General features: G+C 42.8%; 1 protein-coding gene across 1 annotated transcript in view; it reads left to right on the forward strand.

The window, feature by feature from the left end:
- Positions 1-15,079: 15,079 nt before the first annotated feature.
- Positions 15,080-19,984, forward strand: part of pcdh11 (protocadherin 11) — a gene marked incomplete at both ends in the record, with an annotated part of 185,832 nt that continues 180,927 nt past the window's right edge. The window contains one exon of the mRNA XM_080008134.1: positions 15,080-15,116. Within this exon, the coding sequence (XP_079864260.1) occupies positions 15,080-15,116 (37 nt within the window). The remainder of the gene's footprint in view (positions 15,117-19,984) is intronic.

Below are 19,984 nucleotides of genomic sequence, written 5' to 3' on the forward strand. Positions count from 1 at the left end.
AAACTTCATAAAATACAATTAAAAACAGTGTGAAAATATTTTCCGCTGCCTCTCTGACCTCTGCTCTGTGAGGTCAGAGGGGCGCTAGAAAGGCGTGTGATGTTGACATCTTTTTTCCTGTTTAGTCTCTGTTGATCTTGTTGTTGTTTTTAATTTTTTTATTTTGCCGTTTGCCGCCGCAATCCACGACTTGAAGACATGTGTAAGGGATGCAAATGTGAAGGCTTTCAAAGGCACACGGTGTCTCATGCATAATGCAGATCTGCCTATTCTTCTCCTCTAAAAATATACCTGAAGATATACACGTTTTTTTTTTGCGTTTCTAATAGGAGGCATAAATGTGTACTCTGCACGCCGTCGTTCTACAGGGTCAGACTTTGTAGATATAGCGGTCGATATATCCCTTGAAGTAATGTCCAAAATCATACAGTACGTGAAAAGCATGTTATTTATAGTGTGAAGTTTTCAAGTTTAAGACGTCCAAAATGTCTCCTTGGCTGCGAAGGAACCAGGAAGTAAGACGCACAGACAGACAGACAGACAGACAGACAGACAGATAGACAGACAGACAGACAGACAGATAGATAGATAGATAGATAGATAGATAGATAGATAGATAGATAGATAGATAGATAGATAGATAGATAGATAGATAGATAGATAGTGGGTGGAGTTGGTAAGTGGTGGCAGCGTGAAGTTTTGTGGACGGGCCGAGACATGTTACACACGTTTACGTTAATTATTATATTCAGCACCTGGTTCAATGCAAGACTAGATGTGTGTGTGTGTGTGTGTGTGTGTGTGTGTGTGTGTGTGTGTGTGTGTGTGTGTGTGTGTGTGTGTGTGTGTGTGTGTGTGTGTGTGTGTGTGTGTGTGTGTGTGTGTGTGTGTGTGTGTGTGTGTGTCTGTGGGAAAGAGTCAAAGAAATGATGTTTTCAATGTGTTCTAACAGTAAATGTTTAAAAGAAGGCAGTGACTAATATTCAGGGCCGGTATTCACAAAACATCACAAGGATAAACGTAGCGCCCAACTTGCTGCTCTCAAAGAAACGCATAAAAATAATGGGCGTGTCAGCCCTAATCTTCTTCAATTTTTTGATCTGAGAATATTTCACAAAGCATTTCAGGTCTAAAAGCAGCCCCTGAATGTGTGAAAAGTTAAGGGTAGTGAATCGGAATCCTCCGTAAGACCGAAAATCACCTGAAAACGGCCGCTGCCGGCAATCCGCCTAGGAAACCGCGTCAGCATTTTAGAAGCATTTAATGATTTAAAAAAAAAAAAAAAAGTTTCGCCTCAATCGCGAGGGTATTGCACCAATGGTAGAGCTTGTCAGCTGATGCGGTCACTTCAGCGAAAAGAGAAACAACCCGATTAGAGCGGAGATCCAGGCTCTGACAACTCTAGGCTGCTTTGCTGCAGGGAACGTGCAGCGAGGCAGCGGGTGTGTCTCAGTCATCCGTCAGTAGAGATACACACATGGAAGAGGCTGCTGAACATATACTCGTCGGTATATTATTCTTGGTTTCATGTGTAATCAGTGACACTGAGCCTACATTTTCATTTTTAAATCTATATTTGAACATTATGGCAACATGATACATGATACTTCCTAAAGTACTTTTATGATGAAATCACTGATAGCGACCCATCCCCTATCAGCCGACCACCGTGGGCACAGTAAGTAAACTTGTTCATGAAACATGATGTCATCCATAGCAACTAGGTCAGCCCCGCCCTCTCGCTTAACTTAATATTTCTCCCTATTCTTTAGTTAAAGTTGGTCTCAGCAGCTTTGTGAATAGGTTTTAAGAGGAAACCGTTACCGCTATTTGGGAGACCTCTAAGCAGTAAGATAAAATGTTTTGTGAATAGGGGCCCAGATTTATTTCAAAAAGGCGAGTTGGAACTCTGGGTGGAAGCTTACTTTAAAATCTAGCAGCCATTCCGGCTGTGCACCAGTGTCGTCCACTCGGTGATTGGTTTGGGTTGAAGCCAGAGTCAAATCACGAGGACTCCGTTTCCGGCCGCACCCAGTCTCCGAAAATGGCTCGGAGGGAAGAAACTTCCGACTGAATTAAGGAGTGAAACCAAACAGCAATTCAGGATATCAGGCTGCTGCCCTTGGCGCATGTGCAGTTTGTTTTTCAGCGAGATGTGACAGTTTGAGTAGCTAAGAGACCGGCGCACTGGAAAGTGCAAATTGGGGCAGCGCTGCTCTGTGACAGCAAGCAGATGTTTCAACGCGTCGAAACAGAGCAGAACCGCAGCAGATTTTATTTTCATTTCTTATTCAAATTTCAATGAAAAGAAAAAAAACGAGAATTCTTCGTATTGACGCCGAGTTATGTTGGCGCCGTGACAGCACCCCGTCTATTCCCCACCTGTCTCGCATCACATGGAGAAAATAAAATAAACGTATGTAGTTCACTCTCGCTCAGGAGGTAGAGCGGCTCGTCTGGTAACCAGGGCATTCCTCAACTCCTCCCCCTGCCCTTGAGCAAGGCACTGAACCCCAAACTGCTCCCAATACGCAGGTTGGTGCCTCCATTGGTGTACGAATGTGTGAATGTGAGAACGGTAAAGTGCCTTGTGTCCTCTAGAACATAAAGAGTGCTATTTCTAACTAGTCCATTTTATTATTGAAATTAATTCATATAATTCAGTTCTGATGAAAATGTGTTATCAATAATCATAGATAGATGCCATAAGTTGAGGTGAGATACAATGAGATGAGATGAGATGAGATGAGATGAGAGGAGATGAGAGGAGAGGAGAGGAGAGGAGACAGATTAGATCAACTAAGATAAGATAAGGGGGGGGGGGGGGAGGCTCCAACTCCCCATGGACACAGTAGAAGGAAGAAGTACAGTAGAAGGGTTAAAATTAATTGATAATGGGTGGATTAACATCAAAATTAAAGCTAGTGTAGTTCATATCAATAACCAAATTAATAATAATTTATAACCGAATATATGTTTGAATAATGTAGAACTTATAATGTAATAATGATATTCACAATAATATGAATTATTGTTATTATTATTATTATTATTATTATTATTATTATTATTATTATTATTGTTTTTTACTATTGCTATTGTATTTGTCCATTTTCCCATTCATTATCACATGTGTCTGCGGCTCTAGAAACTATTGAACCCATAGACACGAATGCTAGATGTTGTATTCAGGGCAGTACGCACACACCCTGGTCCAGTTTGATCCACATCCGTCCATATTTGGAAGAGTTGGAAGAGTCTTTGCACAGGCCTGCTGGAGACGACTGATTGGTCACAGAGAATAGGTGCTCAATTAAACAGCAGCGGTTTTGTTATTAAGTTCAGCTGAAGCACCTAGTTTACGTATACACTACGAACTCCTTAATATCGGAAATCGGGGTGAAGATTACGCCTCGGAAGGCGTGAACTCATTAGGACTGGAGATCCAGGGTTCTGAGGAGCCCAGTCGGATGATCACACCTAAGAGGTGCCGGAGGAGGAAAGAAAGCCAAAGCGGGGCAAGAGAGCCAGCCTACGAGCGAGGCGACAGGCCGACACGCGCAGACCGGCCCTGCAGAGTCTCTTCCTTAACAACTCCCGGTCACTCGTCAACAAGAAGCACGAAATAAGACTGGGGATTACTTTGCATAGCATGGACAGCTGTGAGGATCATTACAGAGACTTGGCCGGACAGCACCGTTCCCGCTCTGTTACCGAGCAGACAGGAGCGCAGACGCCGGTAAGAGGAGTGTGCATATTGTGTTGATAACGACTGGTACAGCTACGGATTTGTTGCGACACACTGTTCCCCAGACATAGAATGCCCGGCTTTGAAATGCGGACCATCCCATCTCACTGGGAATTAATTTGTTTGAAAAAGGAGGAGGCAGGGAAGAGTTAAATTGGGGAAAAAAACGTTTGGGAAGGCGGTTATATACTTTTGTATTAGTCCTTCGATATTTTGCCGTGTTATATTTCATAGTCAAAGCCAGATGTTTTGCCGTGATATCATAAGTGTGTATTCCATTACAGACAATACATTTAATCACATGTCGTGGTGTGGAGAAGTCGTGGTTTTAGCAGCCACACCTGTCCTGGGTTTAGGTAATTGGGCCCAAGATCAGTGTGGCTGTACGCCTGTTGCTCGTTAGAGTAACGAGCAACAGGTCAACAAGAAACAGGTAAAACCCCCATCCCCACACACACACGCACACACAGGAGAGGAGCCCTTGTCCTGACATGCTTTTTCCACCTTGCCCACTCGCTACCATGAAGTGGTGTGTTTTCTACTCCATCGTCTGTGTCTCTAGAGGGCCCTGAAAACTCCACCCGTATATTCTCTGTCCCTATCTTATCTTATCTATACTTGTCTTATCTTATCCAATCTTTTCTTATCTGTTCTTATCATAACCGATCTTATCTTGTTTTATCTGTTCTTATCGTATCTGTGGTTATCTTATCTTATCTGTTCTTATCTGCTTTTATCGTATCTGTTTTTACCATCTTTTCTTATCGTATTTTGGATCGGACAGTTGACCTTGTTACTTAAAGGGGACTGGACTGTCCAGCTCCTAATTACATTGATATGGATGTGCTTGATAAAACATATTCTCTTTCGAGTTATGGGGATAAGATAAGATAAGATATTATATTATAAGATAAGATAAGATAAGATAAGATAACACTTACTGTGTTTCAGATCTGTTGAATAATTCTGGATTCTTCATCGTTCATTTGTATATTTGGATGAATTACAGTATGTGCACATTTATTCATTATAACTTGACTTGATTTAATTAAAATCTGAATCGCAGGCTTATCACCTTAGTTATCACCTCGTTTGCTATTTATGGTAAATAATTAAGGATTATGTATTTGTGTAATTCTGAGGTCATTGTTGTAGTAGTTTACAAAAGCAAAACAGTATAATTAATTTGTAAATGAAAATAAGAGCAAGACAATAATAACTTGCTGAATGCTCCTGTGTATACTGTTTGTCTCTTCATATGTATTAATAATATCATAGTATACGCATACAGTGTCGTATATGTTTGTTTTTCGATGCATGACTTTGAACTTCAGTGTGTAGACATGTATTTTCTGCAGACATGTACATTTTGCATTCTATCTCAGTGTACATGTCTATGTGTTGGCTGTGGTGCTTTAAACATGCTCGAGTATGACGTGATGCGTGTTACTGCAGAACGGATGAAGAGAGAAATGATGGATGGAATCACAGAGAGAGAAATGGATGGATGGAAGAGAGAAATGGATGGAGAGAAGATAGAAAAGGATGGATGGAAAAGAGAAATGGCACAACAGTGATTTTTGAGACAAATCCGGAGGATGGCTTTAAAACCAAGACGTGATGTTAATGCATTGTGTATTTTAGATAGATAGATAGATAGATAGATGGATAGATGGATAGATGGATAGATAGATAGATAGATAGAGAGATAGAGAGATAGATAGATAGATAGATAGAGAGATAGATAGATAGATAGATAGATAGATAGATAGATAGATAGATAGATAGAGAGATAGATAGATAGATAGATAGATAGATAGATAGATAGATAGATAGATAGATAGATAGATAGATAGATAGATAGATAGATAGATAGATAGATAGATAGATAGATAGATAGATAGATAGATAGATAGATAGATAGATAGATAGATAGATAGATAGATAGATAGATAGAGAGATAGATAGATAGATAGATGGGGAATAAACAAAGAACAATAACATATTAAATTGCTATTACAATACACTACTCATGAACAATACATAATACATCTAATAATTAACAAAAAAAGCAAATAAACAGTGATTAAATACGACAAAAAAAACATTTAAAAAACAAAAACAAGAAAGTAATGGCAATAGGCAACAAATCTAAACCTCCACTTGAAAATAGTAAACATTTCAATAAACAATAACCTAACAAACAACAATAAACAATACAATAAACCCCAAAAAATCTATATAATAACAAACCTAAAAATTCTCAAGACGATAGGAAACACTCCAATGTGGGATAACCTAGCAATAAAATTACCCAAAAGATTTGCAAATGTACAACAAGCCAAAATAATAACTAGAAAATAGGAAGCATTTCAGTTTTCAAAAGCATAAAAATTCAGAACAAACAATGATATAAACCCAACAATAAACCAAAAGATTTGCTTGAAACAAGTGATGGTGATCAGCTTTGAGCTACAGCTACTCCTACTTCTAAGGTGGTCCTAATGATGAGTGTGTGACCTTATTTAATGACCTATGACCCCATGTGACCCCCATAAAACCCCCCCAGTGAGATTTCACTCAGCCTGTTAGGTTCTAACGTCCTGTCACTCTGTCACGATGGATGGGACCTGAGGAAGCTGACGGCTTAATATAATCAATAAGCCACACGCCCGTCATTGCTTATTATTGTTCACCCCCAAAACTGGTAGATTTGCTGAGATTCCACGCGAATACCTTTTTTTCTTACTTTGGTGATGGTGATATCAGTCCATTTCGTGTGAGCCACCATGTTCACGTAATGTTTTTTTCATTCTTCTTCTGTCTGTTCAGCAGAGCCAATTATAGAGAGCATTGTTGCGGTGGTTTGTAAGTCAGGGGCTTCTAGAATCTATTTAACCCTATCATCTCTGCTTTTTAGGCTCCCCAAATTCTTGCCACAACAGCAATTAAAGAGTGTGACAAAATTTCCTTCCTAATTATATGTGTTGAAATTCATATTTAGGGCTTTTAAGCAACACATAGAGGCTAAATAAGCATCTTTCTGAATGTATTTTTTTTTAAACTGACATTACTTGTCAAAGTGTGGAAAACTGGCCAAATTTGACAAAAATTGGTGAAATTCCACATTGCAAATTAGGAAACTGTTTCATATGAATTGCAGTATTGGAGTGGCTATATTAAATCATAGAGCACGGAGGGGGCTCCAAATGAATGGATGGAATATAGAAATGATGATACAGTATATTTAAAACCAATTTGGAAATAAAATACATCAATCAAATATCAATCTTAGAAAGGTCCTGCGACCCTGTGTACATCCACTGACCCGCACACGGGGTCCTGAACCTGAGGATGAGAATCTCTGGTGGTTCACAGGGGGATGCGAAGGGGGTGAGTGGATCCAATGGAGATCAGGGTTTCTCCCACTGGCCTGGAGGCTCCTGGAGTTGTCCCCTAAATCAGGGAGCATCTCCTCATCCCCGGGAGCCATTCAGGGAGGGAAGCACTGGGAGGGAAGATGTTTCAGTTGGTTGTCCAGAAACCCCAAAAAGGGAATAAACACAACTTGTATTCCTTCCCCGCTTCCCCACTCTGGTTCCTCCACAGCAGCACTTCACTGCCGAGTGTCACTCCACATGGAGTCACACTCCCCTGGGCTGTGGAGAGGGCTTTTCCTATTAAGAGGGGAGAGATGAAATGGGGAACAACTGTGGGGAAACCCTTAACACCATCCACCGGAAGAAAGAAGGGAGTGGCCGTCGCCACGGTTACTGAGCAATGCCTCGGTATTGTGCCTGACTGTTGCGTTAGTCGGTGTTTCATTGTTCCAGGTTGTTTGGCAGCATTTGTCTTTCTGGTAGAAATAACGACGAACAACCACATGGTCTTTCCAACTGTCGCCAGTTTTGGGAGTTCATTTTGAACAGATTTGTACCTTCCAATTCAACAGATCATTCTTTTTACTGAAAATCAAACCTGGAGAGAGAGAGAATCCTCAAGGAGAAATTAATGGCTTTTTTTTACTCATGGAAACCGTGTTGCCTTACTGTACATAGCTCTGCCTCCAGCTGCCACTGTCCCAAAATTCCAAGTTCAGAAAGTTGGTTCCAGCGGCAATTCACTCGTCACCTGGACCTCTGGGTTGATGCTACAGTAATTTGCAAATCCACATGATGGACTGGAAATACTGGGGACCTTTCACCCCTGAACCAAAGGTTGCATGAATGGATGACTGCTTTAAATTACAAACATGTAAATGTGTTCATTCCTCTGGTGAGATTAAATCCCCTGACCTCATCTGGTGACAGTTGATCACTGGTTGGTCATCTGTAAGAGTAGCAATAAAAGTTAAACACATTCCTTGGCCCTCAAGGAACGATTACAGCTTAAAGAGTTATGACTAAATCTAAAGGATATAACAATATTCCACATAACCCACTGTACTTCACATGAACCAAGAAACAAATCAGCATAAAATGATTTATGGTTCTACGGTGTCTTCATTTTGGCGATTTTGAAGGATGTAGGATACACCGCAACGCTTCACATGAACCAATGGCATAAAATGATGACTTATAACATCTTAGGTGTATTCATTTTGCTGATTTTGCAGAAAGTATTTATTCCACATGAGTCTCCATAGTTCCCATAAAGTAGACTGGTTTAAAGATGGCGTGGGGGTTTGATGAAGAGCAGCGATAAGGCGCAAGATGCATTAACGGACACTTGCCATGGAAGCCTATCTCAAATCACAAGCTTGTGTCATCGATATCACCTTCGCTGCCTGTGAAGGTTACTGGCTGCTGACCTCAAGCAGCAAACAGAGCATGGGCACTTGTTTTAGGGTTGTAGCAAGTCTCTTGCCATTGAGGGTGAGGAGATGGAGATGGAGGCAGGTGAACGAAAAACAGTTTTTGCTGGGCGTTTGTTTATATTTTGTCTTTGCAGACAAATGTATAAAAAATACACCCGACTGCCAGACCTAGGACGGGGAAAACCTGGCCAAAACCTAAGCCTCCCCTCCTCCCCAGAGCGAACATTGAACTTTAAAGGCTGTAAAAGATATACCACTGTGTTATCCGGGCGTTGGCACCCCTTCATGCGGTGGAGCCACTGGAGCTGGGCATGGTCAGATATGGGGATGAACGGGCGCCCTAGGACGTAGTACCAGAGAGCGCTGACCGCCCCTTGACCGCCAGGCACTCCTTGTCCACGGTGCTGTACTTTGTCTTCCTGCTTATGTACAGTACCGTGTGCTCAGTGCCCTCCACCTCCTGTGTCAAAATGCCGCTCAACCCTCATCTGAGGCATCTGTCTGCAAGACAAAAGGGAGAGCAAAGTTATGTGTATGGAGCACTGGCTCCCCACAGAGATTCTGTTTAACCCTTTCAAACACCAACTGGCACAGGGACCGGTCAGCGCTGAAGATTTTAAAAATAAAACGCCTGTAATAGCCTGCCATCCCCAATAATCTCCTCACCTGTTTCTTTGTCTTGGGCCTTGAGAAGGCCACAATTCCCCTGCCTTGTCTACATGAGGACGCACCTGCTTGCTGCCCAAGTGGTACAAATGATATCGTACCTCCTTCCGACCACCCGCACATTTCTTTGGGTTGGCTGTCAGCCACCCGCACATTTATTTGGGTTGACTGTCAGCCCGGCCCACCTCAAGGACTCCAGGACCGCCCCACCTTGCTGCATATGCCGCTCCCAGGTATAACTGTGGATGATAACGTCATTCAGGTACACAGCAACATATGCCACATGTGGGTGCAGCAGGCTGTCCATTAAGCACTAGAAAGTGGAAACAATGGAAAAACTGAAGTGTGAGAAACCGATACAATTCGTTCGGTGTGGAGAAGGAAGATTTTTCCTTAGACACTGGAGACAAGGGTATTTGCCAGTCGCCAGCGGTCAAATCCAGTGTCATGAAAAATCGGGCCGTGCCAAGTCGATTCAGGAGTTTGTCGACCCGGGGCATTGGATAAGCATCAAACTCTGACACATCAGTCACCCTGCGATAGTCCACACAAAACTGTATAGATTCATCAGGCTTCGATACCAGCACAATGAGGCCACACCAGTCACTGTTAGGCTAGTCAATCACTCCCATGTCAAACACTGCCTTGATCTCTGCCTGCACCAACTTTCTTTTGTGCTCAGCAGCGGGTTGTTAAGGGTGGGCATCCATGAATAGCCCCCGACCAAAAATAGCCCCGCAGGGCCGGCTCTGAGCCCCGATCACTCACTCTGACGGTACCAAAAGTGCCAATGGCGCACCGGTGATGGGGCGCCCATGATCACCGTGCCAAACAGTGTGTTTTTATTGTAGATGTACGTTTTTTTATTTTAGCCAGTTTCCTTATGAAACAAAACAAGCACCGTGCATAATGGGAACACTTCTGTCACTCTCTTACACGCCCCCCCCCACCCCCTCATAATAGTTCCTCATAATGCCAGGCGTGTGAGACAGGAGCTAACTGGACTACACTCTATGCTTTTTACCCTGACGGTGAATTTCCACCTGTACTACTGGGTACTTGTGAATATCCCCATACACACACCTTATCTCCACCCATGATTCCTCCATGGGGGCCCCGGGCCAATGGATCAGGATCTGTGTACTGCCTGAATCCAATAGAGCCTGATGTGTACCCCCTTGTATCCTTGCGGGTATACGCACCTGCAGGTGCGTCCACTTAAAGTTGCCAGTGCTGGCTCTCTCTGCCTGCAGATGTTGCCGAAACTACTCGTCGCTGCCGCAAGGGTCTTATCAGGGAACTCACTACATTCAGAGATTTGCTAAAAAGTTCATATTAATATTGGAAAGTCCTATTTTCTACCAATAGATGAGAGAGTACAGAGTGGAACTCACATTTAGTACAATCTCATCAAGAAGCTGATCCTGTCACAGTCAAAAACCAACCACCACCAATTCTACCAATGAGGAGTACGATGTTAAAACAATACATTTGCCTGTTAGGCCCATAAATTGATGGAGCTCATAGTTCAACCTGAATCTTAATTTTTCTCGTGGGCATTTCAAAAGATCATTATTGTGTGGAAGTTGTAAAATTGATGAAACAATTTGAACTGATAATGGTAATTCTCAACTATTTTATAATATTTAGTCTCTGGGAGCCTGGTCTGAGAATATTATTATTAATAGACATGATTTATCCCAAAACTTCCCTGCCTCTCTTTTTGCTGGGGACCCTCTCGAAGGGCCCCTGGGCGCGTCCCCGGACCCCATGTTGAGGACCTCTGCTCCAGGTGACGTGCGAAATCAGTGTCATGTCAATTTCCACCCTCAGCACATTAGATTAAAGTACAATGGCAGCAAAGTTTGGGCGGCTTTTGTTTGACGCCACCGGTTTAAAAATCGGTTTAACACTGAACACAATGATGTTGAGCTTCCATTAAAAAAAAAAAAACAAAAAAAAAAAAACGAAAATAACATGGGAGCTGAAATGAGAGAGAGAGAGAGAGAGAGAGAGAGAGAGAGAGAGAGAGAGAGAGAGAGAGAGAGAGAAACAAGGCTCCGTGGAAATCAGCCTCATTGGAAAAGTGAACAGTGCCCCCATCTTCCTTTCAGGCGGAGTGTGGAGGTGAGAAGCGCGCAGGCGAGGCTGAGGCAACATAACATCACAGCACTGGTCCTCACATCAGCAGCATCCATCCACGCGGCATCCACCCAGCATCCCACCCGGCGTCCATCCACCCAGGATCCATGCGTCCAGCGGCATCCATCCCTGCGCTGCACGGAGCCTCCTGAACGCAGTGCGGCTTTAAGAGGAACGGGGGGCTCTTAAACGCCTTCTTGGTTCCTCCCCTCCATCCTGACGTCACCCGAAGGAGGGCGGGCGAGAGGCCGAGAGAGAGAGAGGGAGAGAGGGAGAGAGAGGGAGAGAGATGAGACTGAGTCCATCCAATACCACTGAGGCACCTCCGGCTCAGCAGGCATCAGGCTTTCCGGCTCCTGGAAGTGACACCACACCGTGGCACCGCTTCTCTCCAACCCCGTCGGGGCGCACGGCCCGTGGTGCGCGCCTTCTCTGCGTCACCCCTTCAAGAGTTTTCCGGGTTTTTTTTTTTTTCTTTAGGAAATAAACCTCGATTGAACAATTGCATGTAGTTCGCACTTTGCAATTTCCTCAAATCACGGCGGTGCATTTCTCTCTTTTCTTTCCTTTTTTTTTTTTTTGCGCACTTGGATTGAAGTTTTTACGCACAGTGTCCAATGTCCAAAGATTTCCCGTCCTCTCTGCAGAATGAAGAACGGTGCGTGTTTGTGAGACTCGTGTATTGTAGATAGATTAAGTCCGTGTAGATGAAGCGTGGACCGGTCCGTGGGACTCCAGACACCCGAGGAATTACAACCCGAACCCTTTAAAACTAAGTGCGCGCCGCTCACCGAGGATCTCCGTTTTTAGCGCATGGATAAGTTTTTGTAGTGGATAATAACATTTTGCTTTTCCTTTTTTTCCCTCATTTTGCTCCACATCGTGCTGATGTGGATCCTTGATTTCTCTAATTCATTTGAATTCATGGTCCCTCTATCCGCACTCCAGTGATGACGCTGCGTGACAGGACTTGCGATTGATTTTTTCTTCTTCTATTCGAGTGGAAAAAAGGTAAGAAATGGTTTTTTTGAGATAGGCCTTATCTCACCTTTGGTGTATTTTCAGTTAAAAAAAAAAATAAAACCCAAACATATACACAGATGAATACTCGAAATTGCCCTTATAGTTCATTGTCGAAATTGCTGTTTCTAATAATCGTGGATCCGCACCGAGGATCGCAGTTCGCTGTGCGTAAATACACAGTTAAGTTGTGTCGGGGTGAATTCAGATTGTGTTGCGTTTGTGTAATATTCCAAGGTGAAGATTAAATATTAACGGTCAGTTAATATCAGTGAAGACTACTGTTACATCAGATGCAAAAACGCAACAACGAAAAAGAAAAAACTACTTATTGGCTGTATATTGCATGTCGGTGCGTAGAAACATCAAGCTGAGATGGTGCATCCAAGTGACGGTGATAATGCCGTGTTCTGGTGGTGGATACAGGGGTAATCCAGTCATGGTGCACACTGAATTTCACAGATAAAGGTTTACTTCACCAGAGCAGGGTTCATCATCCTGTGCACGTTTCTCAGCAGCCAGGATGCTGGGCTGTATGCTGCGTGGGAGCGCGGCGCGCACTTTGGGCAAGAGGCGCACTGGCATGAAGAATAACCTGAGAAGCCTCTTCCTCCCCTCCGGCTTTATTGCAGCAGAATAAAGTCCATGTACAATATGTTGTCAACAATTTAATCAAATTGTTACTGCTGATCAGCCTGGTATGTTACTTGGGACTGTTTTTTGGTCGTTTGGGTTCCCAAGATGTTCTGGGATATATTTCAAAAAGAAATGCCATTGGGCTCCATGTTTCTTGGTGTAGCTCCAGTAACAGAACTCCAAAGAGGAGTTCCATTGAAGAGCCACGCGTGTTCTTTGTTTGTTCTGAGGCTATACAGGCGGTGGGGATGCTGCAGTAAAATGGGCCCATTTGTCTAAATTACAAATCCAAATGAACTCCAGCTCCAGTGTCCCAATAACTAACCGCAACCTCAGAATGGAACAGTCGGCTTGGCGGTGATATCGTGGGATCTAGTTCTTTCCAAAACATCATGGCTTTATAAATGTGGTCATGGATGAGCCCGTAAGTCTGTGATTGCGACTCAATTCCTTGTCAAACCAAATCTCGAGGCAAAAGTTCAGCCGAACCGACCGGTGGTTTTTCGGAGCCGGGTTCAGGCTCTCCACCGCTCAGCGTCACGTTCTACTTCATTTTGTATTATTCAGAGACAATATGTCGTAAATATCTAGGTGATAAACTACCGCCTGTGGCTGGTTGATGGTCTGACGGAGTGTGGATGAATCCATGGGCTGTGCCATCAAGTGGCTTTTTGAACATCTCAGATAAGGAGGCACTGCTCTGGTTCTCTCCTTAAATTAGTGTCCATATAATGTTCTAGAACTCAATTTTGCCCTCCACCGCTGCTTGATAGCGACTCTTTTTTTTCCTTCATCTCAAATAATGCCATCTGCAATCAACAACATCACGTCAGTTATGTAAGTGCTGGTGAATATGGCAGAGGATGGTTTATATGGGTGTCCACTGTGCTTTTGCCACCATGATTAAGATATTAACCATCATACCCACAAAACTATCCTTAATATCAATGAGGCCAGACTGGAGTTTTAATAAGCATGGGCATCTATATATCTTATAGTAGGGACTTGCACTTAGTGACAAATTGCTCCATGTAATGTATTGCTTTATCAAGTTAATGAGGTTTATTTTGCATTGATCGTGTTTCAATACACATATTTTACTTTAAATGTCATTGGTTATGTGGGATTTTGAATTTCAGTACGGGTTTGGAGCTCAGCAAAGGATATTTTTTTCGAGATGACATCACCATTAAAGTAAATTAATCAAAGGAAAACTCAAAGTAAATACTAGCTTTTGGATTAAATTTGCATTATATTTGCAATGTTTACTGCCCCGTTGAGCATGACCAGCGAACCTGAACCCAGCAAGTGCAAAACATCTCCAAATGTATATTAAATTCAGCTCCAAAGGATGCTCTCCATGAAAGTCAGCCAATTTCCCAACCATTAATTTCATGAAATAGAATATTTTGCCATTAAGACTTTATTTTAACAGCCATTGAGTCACAATATGACATTGCCAATGTTGATCTTCAATCATGAATCGTGATCTCGTAGTGCAACATCTCACCTGTGTAGCCGTACAAATTTGGCGTTCAACATAAAACCCCTCGCTTTTCATTGCCCTCGGGGGTTTCGAAAACGTTGTCTACTTTCGCTACCTCCCCTCGTCTTTATTCTAAAATATATAGTCGTTGTGAAAATCTCTCCCCCGAGAAAACAAGTTTGGGTCGGCTTCCTCAGATTCCTCCGCGTGCGCGGACGGGAAACTGAAAAAAGAACAGAGCGATCTTGACAGAAACCTTGCCTGTCAGCCTGTCAGACGTCTTTAAAGCAGGACAAAAAAGAAAAGATGAAGAGAGGGCGGTAGGGAGGGAGGGAGGGAGGGCGGGAGAGAGAGGGAGCACAGCGATCACAAAGTATTGTTTCCACCGATGCCCTCCGTTGAAATGGCCTTTTGGACGGAGCAAAAAGGAACAGAGTCCAACACATGTTTCCTTGTGGATGGAGGATGCCTTAATATGACGTGGGTCCCCTCCACCTTTCATTATATGGGTAAATGTTAATAAAGTGTTTCAGTCCTTCCACAAACATCCATCAGTGATAGTGATATGGCGGCCAAGCACGGTGAGGCGTTGGTGTGCGAAGGTCAGAAAACTGCCTTCCCTCACTGTGACGTAGCCTCAAACACAGTATTTTACTATATCACGATATTACTTTGAGCGAAATCTCAGATATAGATATCGCAATGCTGATATTACGTTATATCGATATCATGATATCACGATTATTACGATATCACAACGTCATGTTATCACGATATTACGAGATCACAATGTCGTGATTTCAATATTACTATATCACGATACCCCAATTTAAATACAATATTATATTAATGTTGATCACAATATGATATCACAATATTTTTATGATATTATATCGATACCACAATATAGATTATAGATTATATCACCATGCTACGATATCACAATATCACAATATCAAAACATGACAATATCAATGTATCGACACCATGATATTGATGTTATATCGATATGACAATGTTGACAGTATTCATATCAATGTCACAATATGACGATGTTAGGATATCACAACATCACACTATCACAATATCAATATTACAATATCCCAATACCACGATATTGATACTATATTGCATCGATAGCGCGATATTGATTTTGTATCGAAATGATTTTCTGTAAAAGATGAAGGGAGAAAACAAAGCACGTGCCGCTCCTGCGACAGCACAGCAGCGCGCCGCCAGAGCTCACGAGGTCTCCCCTGGAAAAAAAAATAAAAGAATCTAATTTGACTTCAATTAAATAATGATAATTAGCTCTTGTGTTGCAAGTTCAAATTTGCAAGGGTTCGCTTTTTCATCTAATGAACCACTTCCAGCAGAGCGGCGGCTCCGCGTTCATCAGAGCAGGATCAACTCTGAAAGGGGGAACTATTAGCCGTGATGAAAGGTTGGACTCGTACTTGAGATGGGGATCTTGACGCCTCGCTCAGTAAAAGCCTCAGAGTCGTTCGATGTTTCATTTACATTTATTCATTGATCGGACGCTTGTGTCCAAAGCGACTTACATGAGAGGCTGGAAACGATCAAAGCAGACATCGACCAATGCAGCAACATGGAACTTAAGTGCCTGAGCACCTGTTTCTAACTTCAACCAGATACACCTGCAAGATGCTGTCAGGAATCACAATTAAAGTTGTGTTGTTAATACTCTTTTTGTTTTCATATGTTAGTGCAACATGATAAGTACAATGACGTAAAGCCAGTCCACATCAACCACAACAAGAATAGTTAGTCACAGCTAAGAGAGGATCAGGTATTCAGGTGTTCCCCAAACGCCCTTCAGGTGTCCCTTGAAGGTCGTGAGCGTCTCCGACTCTTCGGCTTGACGGATGAGAGGAGGAAGAGTCGCTTCGGCTCTTGAGTTAAAAACATATTCATTTTGTCACAGGTGTTTATTTCGGTGGAATGCAAATCCCAAATCACTCCCATTCAATATGCATTATGCCGAATGGCTAGCGCTTTCTTGGCTGGGAGCTTCATTTAGTGCGCGGCAATCGTCCTCACTTTGCGAGGTTTTTCGGTTTGCGAGGGATTCACTATTTTGACGGAGCGACTCCCGAGTCATTCGCTATATCTGTTCGCGACGAACGATTCGTTTGCGAGCCTCGCATCACTCACCCTAAGTAGGCCGTGATGTCCTTGATTTTATTTCATTGTAAAAACCGTTTACCCACTTTTTTTTTTTTTTTTTTACCTCCAACCTCCACATTTGTTCTTATCCGTAAATGTTAAAAAAAAAAAAGTTTCCCGGCCCTCCTTCTGGCCCGGGACCGTTCTGTCCATCACGCTGTCATGTAAAGCGATCCGTCCTCTCCATCCACTCCGTCTTTTCCCCAAGAGGGAGGCTGAGGCTGAGGCTGGAGTTCGCCGGCTGCATCCAACCTGCCGTCTCGGGCTCAAAATAGCATTTCAGGAGACCAGTGAAATGTAAGCAAAGGAGACACTCTGACTGACACCCAGGATTCCTCTCCTCTCCTCTTCACTCTCTCTCTCTCTCTCTCTCCGTGCTTCCCCCCCCCCCCCCCCCCCCCACTTACTCACTAACATGACTCCACTTCCCTCCTCTTCTTAAATCCCGTCATTTTGTGGGGATGTTTAATACCCGACGAGGAGAGGAATCAAATCAGCAAACAAACCAAAGTGTCATGAAAATAGGGCCTGGGTGAATATCACGTAACACATTCCCTCCATATCCGTCATTTGACGTTGTTATTGAGGTGGGCACCGGGCGCTTATATAAGATATTTACGGACGTTATATAGGAGAAGAATCTCTAGTAATGTGGATGTCGTGACGTAGCAGGTAGAAGCGCTGGTGAGAACGTCTGGAGCAGTCGGTGAAGGGCAGAAAACTGCATCTCTCCACCGTAATGCTCCTTAAAGGCAAAATGTAACTAGATCACGATATTACCAAGACCGTAATCCCAGGTATGGATACCACAGTATGCGTTTAATATGATATCGATATCACAATATCACAATATCACAATCACTGATCAATCAATCACATCACTAGAAATATATTATTTTGATATTATTATATTGTTCCACAATATCAAAACTGTATGACATCAATTTCATTATCTCAGAGTTATACCAATACCACCATATTGATATTATGTTGATTTCGTAAGATCAATTTGACATACATATCACCATATTAATACCACAATATTGATATCATATCGATACCACAATATCAATTTCATATCATTATTGTGATATTGATTGTTTATCACAATATCACTATTGTATTATGTCAATATCACATAACACTAATATATCATATCAACATCACAATATCGATATTATATTATATCGCTATCGCAATATTGATTGTATATCGATTGTATGTCGATATCACAATATCGATGTTGTATTATATCGATATCACAATATACATTTCATGTAAATATCACAATATAGATATTATACCCATATCATATCATTTGTCAATATTATCGATATTGCAATATCAATTATATATCCATTGTGTGTCAGTTGTACGTCGATATTGCAATATCAATATTATATTACATTAATACTGTGATATTGATTTTATATTGAAATATTCACGATATTGATATTATATTGATATCTGGCCCAGCCCTACATGAAAGTGATTCAGATTCTCAAAAACGGTAGTATAGTAGAGTGAGTGAACTATATTATGATCACATTATGAATATCTCATCTTAATGCGGACAAAAATATTAAAATATTATCCACACCTTCATGCTCCCGCATTCATTCCTCAGCAGTTAAAATGCCTTTCCCGCCATTACCAGGAGGAATGCTTCTCACTTATGGAGGAAGGGGGGAAAAAAAATAAAAAATTAAAGATCGCGCTTTGATCTTTTATTCACTATGGTGGATTACACCCCGTTTTAGGATGTAATCTGAAGTTAATTATGCACTGTGTCGAGCCGGGCTGTGGACGGCCGGGCTTTCGTCAGGGTGTGCAGACGGCTGCTGCCTCTCAGAGGGGGGCGCGGCGCTTCAAAGTTACACAACGCCACCATCACTTTAGCATATTTCTTATCAATACTTTGACGTGACAGGCCGTGTGTGGATAAGAGTCACCCTTAAACTGATCAATGTCAGCTCAGCCATGTTTTTTTTTTTCTCCTGTCCGACTGCACTCTTAATGAGTCTCGTGTGAATACTTTTTTTTTTTTTTTTTTATGGGATGCATGTATGAAAGGGAAGTGGGAAGTGGGAATCTCATGCCGTTGTTGCTGATTTATAAAAAAAAAAAAAAAAAAAAGAGAGAAGCAGTTAAATTCTCACTTTTAATCAACTCCCTGGCGGCACGCGGGTGACGATGAACGGCGGCGCTGTTGACAATCGGAATAATCCCCCGTAGTGCACGGAAAATCTGCATAAAGGGAGGAAAACGCGCTTCTCATCGAGCTATTTGCACTGCCTTGTTAGCGGAGGTGGCGCGGCTGCATTCTGCCGCCCCAGCTGGCCATCGTTTGTGTGCTGACTGCCATAATTATTCCTGACACATTGCAGCAGGAAATAGACATTTGACTCCACGCCGCCTCGTGATTGCAAACTTACATCAGGCACTGAGCTTTAGGGTTGTCAAAAACCACCCAGGCCTCGTCCAGATATTTGGATTTGTCTGAAAAGGCATTTCCCCGCTCTCCTTTGTTTGAATAAAAAAAAAAAAAAAAAAATCGCAGAAGGCTTAAACGCCAGGCCAGTAGGGGGCGATAATATATGAGGAAACATGACGTCGAACCCCAAAGAGGAGGCAGCATGCAGCGTTTCGAGCTTCTTCGTAACATACGCGACACCATATGGACGCCGTTCCTAAAGCCGGAGAGACTTTCAAACCTCTCATGGGGACACGGAGAACACGCCGCCCGTCGCCCGTCGCTTCCTGACACCGGTCGGGGTCCTGAAGGAGCTCCGTTTTACTGCACGCCGCGGGGAAAAACTCGGCCGTGAAGCATCTCCGCCCCCGGAAGGCCTTTTCCAAAAGCTTCCCTTCCGGTTCCTAAAACGCCGTCTCCGCTTGAGGAAACATCCGCAGACGCGTGGACGGGGCCGCACCACGCAGCTGATGGAGAACTTGGTGTGGAATATGTTGACACCTCGTTATTCGGCAGCTCACAGTGTGTTGCGGTTTTGCCGTTGAGATTTCTTTGGGGTTTCTTCGCCTGATTAGACTGATGCTCGGAATAACCAAGGATTAATTAGCATAATAACAAATAACAACTATAATACAAAAAAACAAGACACACTTCCACGGGATTTGCTAATAATATGCAATATGAGCGCAGGTCTCCATTGGATGATGCTGATGCTGATGCTGCCGCTGATGATGATGATGATGATGATGATGATGGATGGTGTTGCCGCAAGAGCGACGGCGTTTAATTTGAACGAGCAAAAGTGATGAC

The sequence above is a fragment of the Zeus faber genome, assembly GCF_960531495.2.
Source record: "Zeus faber genome assembly, chromosome: 10".
Taxonomy (NCBI): Eukaryota; Metazoa; Chordata; class Actinopteri; order Zeiformes; family Zeidae; genus Zeus; species Zeus faber.